This window comes from Camelus dromedarius, chromosome 32, assembly GCF_036321535.1.
Source record: "Camelus dromedarius isolate mCamDro1 chromosome 32, mCamDro1.pat, whole genome shotgun sequence".
Classification (NCBI taxonomy): Eukaryota; Metazoa; Chordata; class Mammalia; order Artiodactyla; family Camelidae; genus Camelus; species Camelus dromedarius.
The window spans coordinates 21,903,807-21,919,651 of NC_087467.1; the positions used below are offsets into that span (position 1 = coordinate 21,903,807).

The following is a 15,845-nucleotide window of genomic DNA, read 5'->3' on the forward strand; positions in this document are numbered from 1 at the left end:
GACTCCTTAAAGCTGAAGTCCACCTCCTCGTTGAGACAGATAGTCTGTCCTGTTTCTCTTCCACTCTGGTGACACTTTGCAAAGATTAGGGATACTCTGCCAAAGCTAGAGGCCCTTCCAGATCTACTGTCTTACTCCTCCACAGCCTCTGACGGGGCTGACTTCATCCCCCCATCCCAACCTCCTCCTCTGAAATTCTCTTTCCATGGGTTCTCTGGAAGTACACACTCAGTCCTGGGTATTTTCTATCTCAGACTATTCTTGCCTGCTTCCTTCTGTCCCTTCTGTGCAGGGAGTTCCCCTCCACTGCCGTCCTCACATACACACTACACACACACCTCTCCCCCCGTCAACGATCCGCGGCCTCCAGCACCCCTTACACCGCAAACGACCCCCACGCTCTCCTGCTCGAATCCCCACGTATCCGGGTCTGCAGGTGCTTCCTAGAGCCTCCACCTCCGGGTCACATGTGATCTGAAAATTAAAGTGTCCAAGCTAATCTTATAAAAACTCAGCTCCTCCCATGACTTTCTAACTACCATCATTTCCCCGTGACCTTGAGCTCTCTGACATGAGGTCCTCAGTCACTTTTTAAAGTACCTTTCTTGTCCCATTTCTAACCAGTTGCTAAGAACTGTAAATTCTACCTCCTTGAAGTAGCCCACACCACCACCCCTCAGTGTCCAACTCCCCAGCTCAGAGGCTCTGGTGTCTCCTGCTCAGAGAAAACCGGGGTGCTTGAACCCCACCAGGTACAAGAGACTTTCCAATAAAGCAGGCGGGTAACTTTGAGGGATGTCCTGGACCAACTCCCAGGAACTCCCCACCACAAAGTGGGCCTGAGGGTTGGCTAAGGCTCTGCCTTTCACAACGGCCCGCCTCCCACTACCTCAAGGCTGCGCTGCCCCCAGGCGGAAAACGCCCCATGCTAAGCAAAGGGACCCTTGAAATACTGATGGAAATGTTGCGATCAACTCTCTAAAGACTGCAGTACTCAGGTATTCACTCAATTCTTTGCTTAAAAAAAAAAAAAAAGGAAAGACTGATAAACTCATTAAAAATAATTAAAAAATTTTTGACACGTAAGTTGGAAGTTCAACGAAATCAGTGGCACTGCTGGTCAAATCCTTGCCATCCACTTATGACGTCAACAAAACCCCTCTGCGCTCAGAGCTCTCCTGATTCTACCACCCCACTTCTGCCCGCCTTGCCTCTCCTCCGTTTCAGTTCACCTACTTACGAACGCCACCCAGGGCGCATTTCCGACTGTAATCCAGGTCTCTCCCTCCCATGAACCCCCCTCCAGCCTGGGGCCTGGGCGCAGACCAGACAAGGCAGTGTTTGAGTTACCTTTTCTTCTTTTTCTCACTTTATCTCCCTCTCCCCACCCCAAACACATGAATTCCCTGAAGACAAAGTCTGTCTTGATAATCCTTTTACTACCTAAAAAAGCAAACAAACAAAAACAGGGTCTTATGCTTCTCCTGAAGGATGCGAACTCATTAAAACCTGTTCAGGAAAAGGCAGCCCAGAAAGCTGCCTGAGGGCACAGGGGTCTTAAGGGTACTTTCTCCTTCCTCAGACTCTCCCAAGGTCCATCAGCACATTAATATCCTTGAGAGCTGATTACTTTGTACAACCGACTTTCGCTGGGCTTGACTTAACATCCTTCCATTCTCCATGCCGCCTCTAGTAAAATCCTCTAAAACAGGAAAAAGCTAATGGTCCTTCTACAGTGTTTCCCTCATTAGTGCTAAGGTCACACTAAATGTGCCCAAGTCTTCACATCCTAGAAAACCAAAGATAACAAGACAGATCATAGAGATTTAATCATTTTTATGAGTTACCTTAACATTTGGGGCTTTAAGATGATATTTTAACAAATAAAACCAACAAACAGAAGGGTGAGCTGGTCCTTAGAGCAGAAAGCCAGGAAGGAAATGGAACCGATTCAGGTAAGAATCATCAACTCACTGATACGCAGGGGTGAATGTCTGGGAATGGGGTATTTCCCAGTGTCAAATTATTTCCCTTGCTAACAACAAAAGTGAATTGAAAAAGAGTCTTTAAGTGGAGACATCACACCTTAACCAAGTGGTTAAAATTAAATTAACCACCACCAGTAATGGAGGCCTGACATCAGGGGCCCTGTGAGATGAAGCACTGAGAAAATCACAGCATTCCTCACACAGCACTCCTGCCCCCACCCGAAAAGCATAACCTGAATTGAGTGAGGGAAAAGATAAGGCCAAATTTTCTCTTCAAAAATAGCAGTATCATGAAAGATAAAGGCTGTGAAGTTGTTCCAAACTGAAGAGACATGACAACTAAATGCAGCCTGGATTGGCAAGACGGTTGCTATAAAGGACATTAGTGGACAACTGATGAAATGTGAACACAAACTACGTATTATATACCTGATTCGTATCAATGTTACATTTTCTGGATTAGATGCTGACTGAGAGCAGCCTGGCTCTCAGGAGATACAGGCTGCGGTCATGATCTATACAACTTCTTACAAAGGTGCAACAAAGACGACTAAGAGTAATGTATACATTACATCCTGTGCGTGTCTGTAACTGTAACTGTTCAGAGAAAAACAGAGCAAATCGGCAGAACGTTCAATGTTGAATGCAGGTAAAGACTTAGGAGAATGAACTATGACACTGTGAGACTTATGGTTAGTCTGAAAGTTTTCAAGTATCATGTTTAATTCAAACAAATTATTTCATTATTTGACTCCAAATAGGCTTATGGCCTTATTTAGGTTGGCCTGAAAAGCAAGATTCATCTCAGCACGCGGTCACTGAAGGCCCACCGTGTGCCGAGCTCTCTGCTCCAGATGAAGAACACCCACGTCTCAGCCCTGGACTTGGGGCCCCGCACAGGCCACCGGCCGCGTGCGGCCGGCAGGTAAAGCCCCCCCACCCCACTCCGCTGTGTCCTGGTAACCGGTGTTACTGCGTACATTTGGCCTGAGCATCAGCTGTGTCGCTCGCCCCTCCGGCTGCTTCACCAGCACGGCAGAGGTGAGGAGCGGCAAGGGGGCCCACGGGGCCCACAGCTTGTGGCATGCTCACTGTCAGCCCTGCACGGGGACTTGCAGCCCCGGCTCTAGTGACCAGCAGGAACACAAGTCACTGCCTGGGGGAAAACTAACAGGCAGAGACAAGGAACAGACCTGCAGGCGCGGCTCAAGCGACTGGTAGGCCGGGTTTCAGTCTGTTCCTGTGACAAACTAAGAACGCTTATCAGAACTCTTTTCTTCAAACATAAGTATTAAGTTTAAATTCTTAGAAATGGTCTTTACTAATAAGTGTAAAACCGTCCTACAGTATATTTAATTTCACAACTGAACTTAAGCAGGAATAATTTGCTAAAGTTCACTCTATGAATAGTTCAAAAACCATTTCCCCAAAGTATATACGCACATAAAAGGGGCAGTTGTGTGTTTACCTACTTTCAAATTAGTCACCAAGATCATGTTTTCTACCCGGCACTGGACAGGCAGAGATGCAGCGTATCAGGGCACCTGCAGGCGCGGACTCCCATACATTATACATGTGCTGTTTGTCCCTCCAGAGAGCAAACACCTTCCTTACAGTCTTATTTACCCGATTACTTTGATTAGTAACTCTTTTTTCTACAGGTAACCCAAATATTGAATTTGAGCTAATCCAGGTCCAAATTAACACAAATCCCCTAGAAGTGAAGTACTGAATTTATCTGAAGTCTAAGTTATTTCTACCAAAAACTAAGTTGTGAAAGCGATTTATATCAAATCTGACTTTGAATATAAACTCAATGCAGTATATAAATTTAAGTATAAATTCAGCAGTAAGCTCTTGGACTCTGCACTCAGTAATTAGGTAGCGACAGGAACAAAAACACCAGATTAAATTAACGTTCTCAGCCACTTTCAGTCCAATGACTGGCTTCCCGATACATCAGTGTTTTAAAACACAAAGCAAAAGCATCTGTTTTGCTTCTAATGTTCCCACGACAGGAGCTACCCTAGACGGAATTACTTTACCCACCAGATGCTTGGAACGTGCTGTTACCCTCATATCCTCCAGAACCTTGAGGAGGGTAAACAACCGAAATAGGACGTAAATTAAAGGAGGCTGACCCTGGAAGGCAGTGAGAGCACAGTTAACACAGAGCAATAGACTAATCAAGCCTGTGTGGGACAACTCTAAGTTTAACCTAACACTTGCAAGAGGGGTAACTGCGTGAGTAACTGTTTAGATTAAGTCTCATCCGGTTGGCCGTAAATTTGTGGGACTGCCAACCTCACAGGGGACTAGTATGAGTCAACTTACAGCACACTGCCTGACACACAGTATGACAACAAGTGGTGATTTTAAAAATGAACAAAATCTAGAAATTCCTCCCACTTCCCTTCTGCCCTTCTGCAGTGAGTTAAAGAGCTATGTCAGATGATATCTTGAAAAAGAACATTAAAATCTAACCAGTCTGAATTGTACTCCAGCCTCTGCCTCCAAGCCATCTTTATCCGTAGGTCCTTGGGCCCAAACAGTTTCATGCTTCATGAAAAGGATGACTATATCATGTCCTCTGGCTCCTGATTCCTGTAATTCTGGAATCGATGGCTCCCCAGAGGCACAGTACAACTCACATTTTTAAAGTTCATGTGACCCTCTAGATGACACAGCAAACCAATTTAATATATAAAACCCAACTTCTATTTACCAACGGTCTTGTGTTACATTGAGGCTGAGCTGAAAGGGTGAAACGTGCTTAGCGTGGTAACGAGCTAGATGCTGCTTCTCTTAATCTGAATTAAGCAACATTAAGAGAAAAGTGAATTTAGTAATTACACACACGGACTTTATTATAGTAGCACAAGCAAGGAAAAGGTCTCAAGAATTTAATCACTTAAACTTTCATAAATGGCCAGACTTTGCAAGAATCTTAGATGGCCTTCCATTCACAGATTAGAACATCACACTTCAGTTATATGCCTTGGGAAATATTTATCGTTAAAATAAGTGACCCCTGAGATGTCTCTAAAGTACTCTGATTGTGTTCTCCTGCCCCACAGAAGTTCAGGTGTTAGAGCGGATAAATGGAAGTTGACACTAAGTGGTGTGTGTATGGTGGCTCATTTGCTTTTGTGTATTTCTGAAATTTCCCATTAAAAAAAAGTACTGACTTAAAAAAAAATCAATGTAATTTATTGAATTAAAAAACTGAAAAAGAAAAAAAATCATAAACGCAGAAAAAGCATTTGACACAAAATCCAACACTCATTCCTAACTTCAAGAAAGGTCTCAGTCAACTCAGGGAGCTTTCTCAACCTGAGAAAAGGGCATCTGCAGAAAAAAATGAACAGAACATCAGAATTCAGAACTTCTGCTCTTCGAAACACACTACTAGGACAATGAAAAGAAAGTCAAAGAATGGAAAATAATATTTGCAAATCACCTATCTGAGAAAGGATCAATTATCTGGAATATATAAAGAACTCTCTAAACTTAGCAAGAAAACAAATAACACAATTTAAAAACGGGCAAAAGGTCTGAACAGACACTTGACCAAAGAAGACATACAGATGATAAATGAGCACAGAAAAAGATGAGCATTATCCATCTTTAAGGAAATGTAAATTCAAACCACAAAGAAAAACACACATACTAGATGAGCTAAAATGAAGCCCGCCCACACCAAGTGTTGGCAAAGGTTGGAGGACCTGGACTCTGACCTACTGCTGGCAGGACCATGAAACCTCCAGCCACTCTGGAAAGTCTGGTGCTTTTTAAAAAGCTACACAGCCACACCACTCTCAGGTCTACACCCAAGAGAAAGAACATACACAAGCACACAGATCTGTTCTGCAACAGCCGAACACTGACAACAACCCCAAGCCCACCAATGTTTTAAAGACAGAACCTCTCAGAAAAGTAAAGTAACTTGCTCAGGGTCACACGGTGAACCCTGGTCCAGAGGGTGGTGGGCCAGAGCTCTTTTCCCAATGCAAACCCACACTGGGATGTACCCCAGAACTGTAGCACGACAGACGACCCAACACCGGCCCAACTGGCATCAACTGGGCCAGGCCAGAAAACGCATCTGCTCCAAAAGCCACAGAGAAGAGGACTAAGGAGACTGACTTAGGAGAGTCAGGGGATGGACAAGGAGGGGGGACCCCAGGAAGTCTGTGCAGAAGCCCCCGAAAAGGTCCAGGGAGCACGGCCTTTTCAACCAATGCCTGAATCCCACAGGGGCCACCCTCCCTTCTTCCCAAAATGTTATGTTAGTTTTATTTTCAGAGCCAAGTTAAAAGCAAAACCACGCCCTAACTCAAGTGCAGGAACTGCCCACCCTGTCATGAAGCGGATGGCAAAAATTATTTGTCATCAAGAGAGGAAAATCCGAAATTCCAGAATATAAGGCAAATACAGGGGTGAAGTAACAATAGCCCAATCAACAATTATACATTCTCTGTTTTGATGAGAGGAGGAACTCTCACAAAAGGATCAGAAATGAAACCATGATCAACAAACTAGTGATCTTTCCCCAGCCAGGGCCAGCTCTTCTCCACAGGCAGGCAGGACAAAGCAACCTGAGGCACTGAGGTGTCTGCTGTTCCCCCGAGTCACGCAGCTACAAGCCCACGCAGCGGACATGCATACTTACAGAGGACTCTCCCTTTTTCTTAAAGAAATTCAGTACGGGGAGTTGTGACCCAAGGCATCATTAACTGATTCTGTACGCATGCGGGCACCACCAGGGCCACTGTGAAGCACTCTTTTCTAGGACACCAACTATGCTGCCTGCAAAGAAAGATTCCGCCTGTCCAGTCTTGCTGGTAGCAATCCGAACATGCTACAAGTCCCATGACTCACTCTCCCAAGTCCCTATTTAACAACATGTCTAACTATGAAGACTTCCAAGGGCAACTTCCTGGGGTTCTGACTGATTCCTTGGCCACCACGGGGTACAGCCCCAATGTTGCAGGTCTCACCTCCCCAGGTGGCTCTAAGAAGCTTATCAAACCCAGTTTTCAAAAGTCGTGGAGGGCCCAGAGACTCTCTGAAAGGAGCACAATCCGGGCAGTTACACCCAATTTCTTCCAGATACATCGTTAATTCACTATTTCAGCAGTGCCCTCAAACCTGAAGAACAGTACAGCATGAAAGGATTCCAAAACTGTAACAAGAAAAAGCCTGTGCTACGGATGTTCCGCAACACAGCTCCTGAAGCCCTTCCACGTCCCGCAGGTGACAGCTCCACAAGGAGCTAACGCACAGCTAAGTCAACTCCTCTGCACCCGAGCCTCGTTCGAATCCCCTCTCCGAGTCAAGCTAAGCCTTGTGGAACTTGGAGGTTAACCTACGCACAGGTACAAGTAAGTCACCTACACGAGCCTGGATGTTGTAAGTTGTACGTAAAATACGACATTCAGAATCAGGAGGCCTTAAAATTCTGGCTGGTACTTAGGAGTTTTGTCCCTGAGAGAATAACTCAGTCCCTCTTTATTAACGTCTGAACACTGGCGCCTACACGTCACATGACTGCTGGGTGTGAGAGCTACTGTAAACCCGTATTATGCTATCTTCCTTTCAAAACAATTTTCTTCAACGTATTACTGTGACAAATTAAAATTTTAATCAAACTCCCCCCAGTGAAATTATTTTTACAAGTGTCAATTCATTAATCTTACTGTATCTCAACTCCCATCTCACCTCTTCCAGAAATCCAGCAACTTCAAGAATTGCCGTCTTTGAAGAAGTGACAACAGAAATTTAAAATCTCCTTCTCTGAAAGCCTTTCTGTAATTCTGTGCGGCCTCCCACCATTCAAAGAAAAGGAAGGGTGCACCTGACTGTGAAGTCACTCTGCTGACACGCCTGTGCACACAGCACGTCACCTGTCTGCTTTCACTTTGAAAGTCAAAGTGCGTTTCATCAGACGGTATTGGAAGTGTCGCCTTGAAGCACAAACAAATTTACACTTTTCCAATGCACTGTTCTCCTAAACTTAACTCTCATGGTACCTTATGATGATTGTATTTACTTACTTTTCTGAGAATTATACACAAGGCACCATTTTTACACATTAGGATTTTGTCTCTTTTTCTCCAAGAGCACCAGTCAGGTCGGTCTCTGAGCAATCCTCTTCCCCAACCTACCCGCTTTCTACTGACTCTACACAGAGACCTAAGGGCTTAACACAAGTTAAACGCATGAGCTGAGACCCTTAGGCAGGTCTGGTAAAGCCCCCCTTTCAGCATCCAGACCCCGCCCGGGTCCTCCCACAGGACCCCTGGCTGCTCACAATGTGTACAATGGTATTTACTCTCTCTTCTGTCTCAGTTTAGCTCCGCATTTTGGAAAGGCAACCACAATCCTAGAGCTTGAGCAGATCCTGATTTCCCCCTCCTCTCCAGGGCTGACTTGGGCCTGGCGTGACCAAGAGGCAGGACTAGGGCAGGAGGATTCCGGAGCAGCCGGCACCAGTGCTGCCAACAGAAGATGGACTCAGAGGACACAGTCTGGCTGCGAGGGCAGCCCAAGCTCCAGTCTCCACCATCTCTAGTCCTGTCCCTTCCCAGCTTCTCCAGGATGTGACAAGCTTCTCCACTCCCTCACCACATCCTGCCCTGGCCTGATGCCCCCCTCATCTCTCCTCCCTCCACGGCAGACACCAAGTGGTCCTTCTACTGGCCACAGGTTCCAAGCTCTCTCATTCCAAATATTCTGGGTAAAGATCCCACCTGTAAAAACTGTAGCCACTAAGAAAAATAAGCCATCATTCTAACAAAGCCTTCAAATTATGAATATGCAAATAGACTATTTACACCTTCAAATGGCTCGTTTAATCCTAAATTAAAATGCACTGGCAACTAACGGGACCTTTAAAAAGCTAACTGCAAGCATTAGCAGCATTTGTAAATATACAAAGCCAGTGGTGTAAGGTTCAAGACCCAGGCTCCCTTCCGTGCACTTTCCTCCAATATTCCCTCATTCCTTACTCGTGACAACAAACGCGTAACAGTCACTACTTACCAGTACATAGTCTAGGTGCTGCACATGCGTTAACTTTTGTTAACAACTAAACAACTCTGTAAGATGGGTAATGTTCATCGTGCCTATTTACAAGTCACAAAACTCAGTCATCAAGAGGCTAAGTGAGCCTTGTGAGTCTGTCCACAGTGACGATGCCAAGACGGGAACAAAGCAGCCTGGCTCCTGCATCCTGTCTATTAACCACTGTTCTATGGTGCCTCTGACATCTGCATTATCACACCTGCGTGAAAACTGCTTGTAAACCACTAGAGGGCATGGATCGTGGCCATCCTTCTCAATGCTACATCCTGCGTGCCCAGCAGAAGTCTTGAGGGTCATGAATAAATCATTGCTGAGTTCTTCCCAGGTGTGCCTTCCCTTCTACACTGTGCTCCTTAAGGGTCAAGGACACTACAGCTCATCCTTTAACCTTTAAGAGTGCAGGGCATCTAAGTGACCATAAATGAAGACACAGAAGGTCTTGCTCAGGACACTCAACACCTGCGGAAGGCATGTATCTTCTACCCACAAAGCCTTGGACGTAAGTATAAGCATGAGAAGCACCCGAGCCACCTCTCCAGCCCTAACTAAGCAGGGAATCAAAAGATGCCTAACATTTCAAACTTACCAGTAGGCAGATGAGGGTCCTAGGGTAAAACTCTAAATGAACTGGAAAAGCCAGGCTTCAACACGCAAGCACTCCTCCCTTAAGAGGGCTCTTTACTTAAAAAAACGAAAACAAAGCCCGGCCTCGCTAGAGGCAAGTTTACGTATGGTCCGTCGCCTTTAAGAATACTTACTCTCCTTAGAGAATCCTTCTGAAGAGGAAATTCCCCTCACTTCACTCAAAACACCCAGTAATTTAAAAACTGGGCCTAATTAGAGCAAGGGAGACCACAGGAGAGATGCTGAGGATTCACCACACAGATCTAAAGGCGCGACCCGGGGCTGCAGCCATCTGTGAACCGCCCGCCCAGACATGAGCCACAGCAAATCTCAGCATCGGGCAGCCGTGCCCCCAGATACACCGCGGAGTGCACCTCGGTTATCACTTCGGCTCCAGAACAATTTCCCAGTTACCTGCCCGAGTTAGCACACACAGAACCAGCGATACCCTTCCGACACTATTCTGGAAACAATGTTCAACTTTGTGGGGTTTTTTGACCTCGAGCAAACGAATCAACTCAGAACTTCACCATCTCCGGGAGAGCTGGGGCCGAGACATGGGAGAGGCCTGGCGGATCCCGAGCCTCCGCGCGGACGAAACGCGGAGGGCCGGGCCGGGCCGGCCCCGCTGGGTCACACCGCCCACCTTCCCAGTCCGGTCGGCTCCCGGGGAGCGCGGGGCGGGCGCGTGGGGTCCCCGCTCGGCCGCGGCCGCCCGGACCGGACACGCCTTCCCCGGGACCCGCCCGGGCCGCTCCCAGCTTCTGCCCGCCTTGCTGCGTCCCCAGGCCGCGGGCCGCTCCCGAGACGGCAGAGCGGGCCCCGCGACCCCCGCGCAGCCCCCGCCGCCCCTCCCTAAGCGCGGCCTCCGCACCCGCCCGCCCGGCCGCCCCGCGGGCCAGGCCCCGCCACTCACATCCGTCCGCGTCCTCCTGCAGGTCCTCCTGGAGCAGCGACAGGTCTGGCCGAGGGGAGAGAAGACAGGCCGTCAGCCCGCCGCCCGCCGCCCGGCCCGCCCCGCGCCCCCGCCCGCCGCCCGCCGCGGGGCCCGTACCCGCCATCTTGGGCGCCCCCTCCTCCTGCGCGCCCGGGCTCCGGCTCCAGGGGCGGCGCGAGCGGCGGCCGGTGGACGCGCGCGGGAGGGGCGGGCCGCGGGCGGGGGGCGGGCCGGGCGGCCGCGCCCCGCCCCTCTGCGCGCCGCTCCGCCTCCCGCCTGGCTCGCTCAGGCCCGCCCGCCGGCGCGCTGGCTGCTCGGCCCCGGGGCTGCGCCGAGAGCGGACTGGGCGCCCGCTGCCGCCGCCGGAAGCCGCGGAGTGTGCCGGCCGGGCCGGGCGGGGCCGCGTCGCCCGCGCGCTTTATTGGGTCACCGGCGCCAGCTCGGCGCGGGGCTCGCGCCCACCTCCGGGCGGGGAAGCGCCGCCTCCGCCGGGAACAAAGCCGCTGCGCGCCGGGCCCCGCCGGCCCCGGGTACAGATCCGCGCCGCGGGGGGCGCGCCCCCCAGTGGTAGCGGGGAGGGGGATGCCGCCCCTCGGGGTCAGCGAACGTGGGGGACCGAGACCGGCTCCTGGACATCCCCGCGGTGCTGGAGGAACGGTGCCTGACGTTAGCTTTCTTCCCCTTGCAATTATTAGCAGCACTTGAGGTGCTCCACGGAAATGTGTATCACAGATTATGTGTATTATTCCCGGTTTTTACCCTCTGTTAAGTAATTAAGGCAAAGTCCCAAGTGTAAAGTGGGGACTGAACCCAGGTTTTCTGACTCCATTTCACACCGTCCTGGCTCCTTGACTCCAGTCCACCTCCATGTCTACCCCAGGCCTCCAAAGTGGTAACCTCCTCAGTAGACGACAAAACAAGGACTTGTTTCATTGATGCCACGTTGGGGGTCTGGGCTCTTGGGGAGGAGAGGGAATTGTAAATAGTATGTACTGTGGTCTTAACCAAAGACTATTACATTTAATGCCCTTAAGGAATCAGGTCTTGGGGGTAGGGTAGAGCATGTGCTTGGCATGCAGAAGGTCCTGGGTTCAAACCCCAGTACCTTCATAAAATAAAATAAAATCCAACCCCAAAAACCTTTTTTAAAAGAGTAAAGAATAGCAAAGTATTCTTTCAAAAAGAAAACTCAGGCCCTCTGAAATTCATAAGTCTGTAATAAAATAGGTTCTACATAGCTGTTCTGAAAACTTCGCTCTCCGATGTTACAAGACGGAACATATTGTATAGTACGTATTAAGCTATATTGTGTAGTACATATTCAGTTTCTGAGAGAGAGAAAAACTGGAATAGCATCTGTAGCTATAGGTGTGTGTCCCATTTTCTCCAATGTAGAATAATTACAACTAAAAGCCAAACTGTCACAACCTGTTTCTCCCCTCCCTTGCAGAACACCCTTATGTGAATTCAGCTGACACTCTCAAAATGAGAAGGAGTTGGAAACTGAGAAACTGTCAGCTGATTGGATGGGTGGGAGCTGTGCCCTGTGGAGGCTGGGGGAGGGCAGGAGGCGGCGGCTGGGGGACTTGGTGGTCTATACTCACTGGTGATCTCCTTCCAGCAACACAGAACCTACAGAGTGCCAACTCCGCCTCGGCCCCTAGACATTCAAAGACCAAGAAAACTATCTGGACGACCTGCCCAGTAAAGTCGGGCTTATAATTCTCAGTGATCGTGATAAAACAGCGGTTGTGTACCAAATACTTGGTTTTGGTACGTACAAATACAAATAGGTACCTGCGGTACTGAAGGACTAAGTCCGACTACGTCTGCCTTGGGTAGGTAGGGTCACGGGAAGTCTGACCTCACTTTCCCTGGAAGGCAGCCAGGGAGGATGGGCCATGTGACTCTGCTTTGTTCAGGATTATCATACCTGTGACAGCAGGTCCCTGGAGGCAGCCTGGCTTTTAGATGTTTCGGATGAGGGAGTCCTAATTCACTGCGCAGCACAAACACGTTTCTGACATTTGATTTCTCTCTCCTCTCTAGTCCTTTCTCAAAGACACAATAAATGGTTTTACAAGCGTTATTTACTCTGTACAAAGCACTTTGTTTCCTCTTCTTAAAAAATGACACTTATTCCCTGATGTTAGTGATGTTGAGTAACTTTTCATGTTTCTGTTGGCCATCTGCATTTCCTCTTTTGGAAGAACGTCTGTTCAGTTCTTCTGCCCATATTTTAAATGAGTTGTTTGTTTGCTGTTAACTGAACTACAGTTGATCTATAATATTGTATTAGTTTCTGGTGTACAGCATGGATGGACTTAGAGGGCATCATACTAAGTGAAATGTCAGACAAAGACAAATACTATATGATATCGCTTACATGTGGAATCTAAAAAAATACAAGCTAGTGAATATAACCGGAAAGAAACAGATTCGCAGATGTAGAGAAGGAACGAGTGGTTACCAGTGGGGAGATGGGAGGGGGAGGGGCAATATGGAGGTGGAATATTAAGAGGTACAAACTATCAGGTATAAAATAAGCTACAAAGATGTATGTACAACATGGGGAATACAGCCAATATTATACAATAACTATAAATGGAGTATAACCTTTAAAATCTGTGAATTGCTAAATTGTATACTTGTAATATATAATATTGTACATCAGCTATACTTCAGTTTTAAAAATATATTGTAAAATATACAAATAAATTTTAAAATGCAAAAAATATTTAAACAAAGAACAGCAGTTATTATTCTGTGTACTCTTACCCCAACTTCACTTACATGGTAGCCCATGGATGCCAGGAATTGTGTGTCTGGTGGTCAGAACACAAAGTTTGAATAACCTGCTCTTCCACTACAATCTGCAAAATAGAGGGATTGTCACAAGTCACTATTTTCAAAAGTATTATCCAAATATGTGACTGCTAAGGCCTGAATTTTTCAGAATAAGTCCTCCTCCAAGTGATAATGAAAACTTTTCTTAGTAGCCAAGGAGTTTTGGAAATGGGTGAATTTGGCTCTTCAAACAAACATATTAAGTATCCTGGGGAAAATATTGCTAATAAACCCCAAAAAAACCCCGACCTGACATGGCTTGATGCTATCTCATTTATTAATTTTTGTATTGGTAATTCAACTGTTTACTTTTTTTCTGCAGAATGATCATTCCTGAAGCCGAATGTATATAAAAGGCAGATTAGTCATCATTTTGAATAAAAAATGAATCAAACTGAAAATGGAGAAATACTTATAGAGTAAATGCTTTTTAAACAAATGTTTTAACCTTTATTTTCATTTATCTCTGTGGGTTTTTTTTTTTTAGCCAGGTTGATGAGATGTCGTTCACAAACTGCCATTCGGCAGTAAAAAGAATATATGTATTTTTTTATTAGCCAATCTCTTACCTAAAGCCTCCTATACATATTTTGGTAAACTGTATAAAGGTAAGTATTTGTGTGGAATTTTTCTTATCTTTTCTCTCTGCTTCTTTTAGCCCCCTTTAAAGCTCCATGTCAAGATGACATTCCACCGTATGATCCAGCAATCCCACTACTGAGTGTATATCCGGAGAAAACTTTAATTCGAAAAGATACATGCACCCTAATGTTCACAGCAGTATTTACAATTGCCAAGACATGGAAACAACCTAAATATCCATCAACAGATGAGTGGATGAAGATGTGGTTTATATATCCAAAGGCACACAGCTGTAAAAAAGAATGAAATAATGCCATTTGCAGCAACATGGATGGACCCAGAAATGATCATACTAAGTGAAGTAAGTCAGACAGAGAAAGACAAGTATCACATGATGTCACTTATATGTGGAATCTTAAAAAACATACAATTTCTCTTTACAAACCAAAAACAGACTCACGGACATAGAAAACACACTATGGTTACCAAAGGGGAAAGGGCAGGGGAGGGATAAATTAGGAGTTTGGGAGTAACAAACACATCACTATACATAAAATAAACAACAAAGACCTACTGTATAGCACAGGGAACTATATTCAATTTCTTGTAATAACACATAATGGAAAAGAATCTGAAAAGATTATATATATATGGTAACTGAATTGCTTTGTTATACACCTGATATACATTGTAAGTCAACCACACTTCAATAAAAAAATAAAATAAAAAAGGATGACATTCCAAAATGTGAAATCTTAGCCTTTCCTAGAGGTTTCAGGGTTTGGTTTTGTTTTTCAAAGACACTGGATCCCTCTTTCTTTACATCAGCCAAAGATACACTTTCTCATGCTACCCTAGAAAAACAAGAAGAACAGAGGGAGAAAACAGTGACAGAACTGAGCCCTGTACAGAACTCTCTCTACTCAGGCTGCTCTCTCTCTGCTTCCAGGAGTTGAAGGCTGCCCTCAGGTGTAACAGAACTTCAGCTCTGTCCACGGTCAGCCCCAGTTGCACATTTCTTAAAACAGGCTTGTTCTGAGCAGAGTAGTGCAACCTGGAACCACCACTGTAAACTGAGTATAAAGGAAAACGCAGTCTGTCTCCTATCCACAGTGTCACCATCAGCCAAGCACTCCAGCGCTTCACACAGTCCTCCACATCAGTAGAGCCTAAAGGATTCTGCATTGAGGAATTCTGTAGTTACTCAATTTCCCAGCCAAGGTACGGTGTCCATCCAGTTTGTTCCACACATTTTTATTTCACTAGGAAAACCAAGATGTGAACATAGTGAGCATTCATGGATTCAAACGACACTGTTGGTTTTCTTCATGCCTTTCTCTTAAAATGTGGAAAGCGTTAGTTGTAATTACATTTAAAGCGACATGGAATACACTGCCCCCGTGGGTGGTGGTGGAGTTCGTGCCGAGGAAGCGCTTATTAGTCTGAATCTGAATGAATGAGTCAAGTTGAACCTGGAAAAAAAACCATAAGAAACCACATATTCAAACCCAGATAAGCTCAGTGATTAAGCTCTGCCTCACTCTAAAGTCCTTCCACATTACTGCTGCCCTCTGGTTCTATGATTCAGGAGAAAGGGCTTCCATGCCAACTTCATGTCTGGGTAACTCTCTGTGACAAAAAGTGCTTGCGTTCCTGGTCCTTGATCCTTCATTTGGTGAAAAAAAAAAAAATATTAGCATCATGACATGATACAATTCAAACAAAAGATAACTCACCTATCTTTTTAACTTTTGATTTTTAAATAATGACAGATTCACAGG

General features: G+C 46.3%; 1 protein-coding gene across 3 annotated transcripts in view; it reads right to left on the reverse strand.

Annotated features, from left to right (window-relative positions):
- Positions 1–10,840, reverse strand: part of PPP4R1 (protein phosphatase 4 regulatory subunit 1) — a 47,547-nt gene extending 36,707 nt beyond the window's left edge. Inside the window, exons 1-2 of one of the 3 annotated variants that reach the window (XM_064481613.1) lie at positions 10,753–10,840; positions 10,615–10,659 (exon numbers count right to left, since the gene is read on the reverse strand). Coding sequence is in view for 2 of the 3 variants with exons in the window: in XM_031439186.2 (XP_031295046.2) it covers positions 10,615–10,659; positions 10,753–10,759 (52 nt within the window). In the remaining variant the exon portion in view is untranslated. The remainder of the gene's footprint in view (positions 1–10,614; positions 10,660–10,752) is intronic. The other 2 variants (XM_031439186.2, XM_031439187.2) reach the window with 2 other exon arrangements.
- Positions 10,841–15,845: the final 5,005 nt, after the last annotated feature.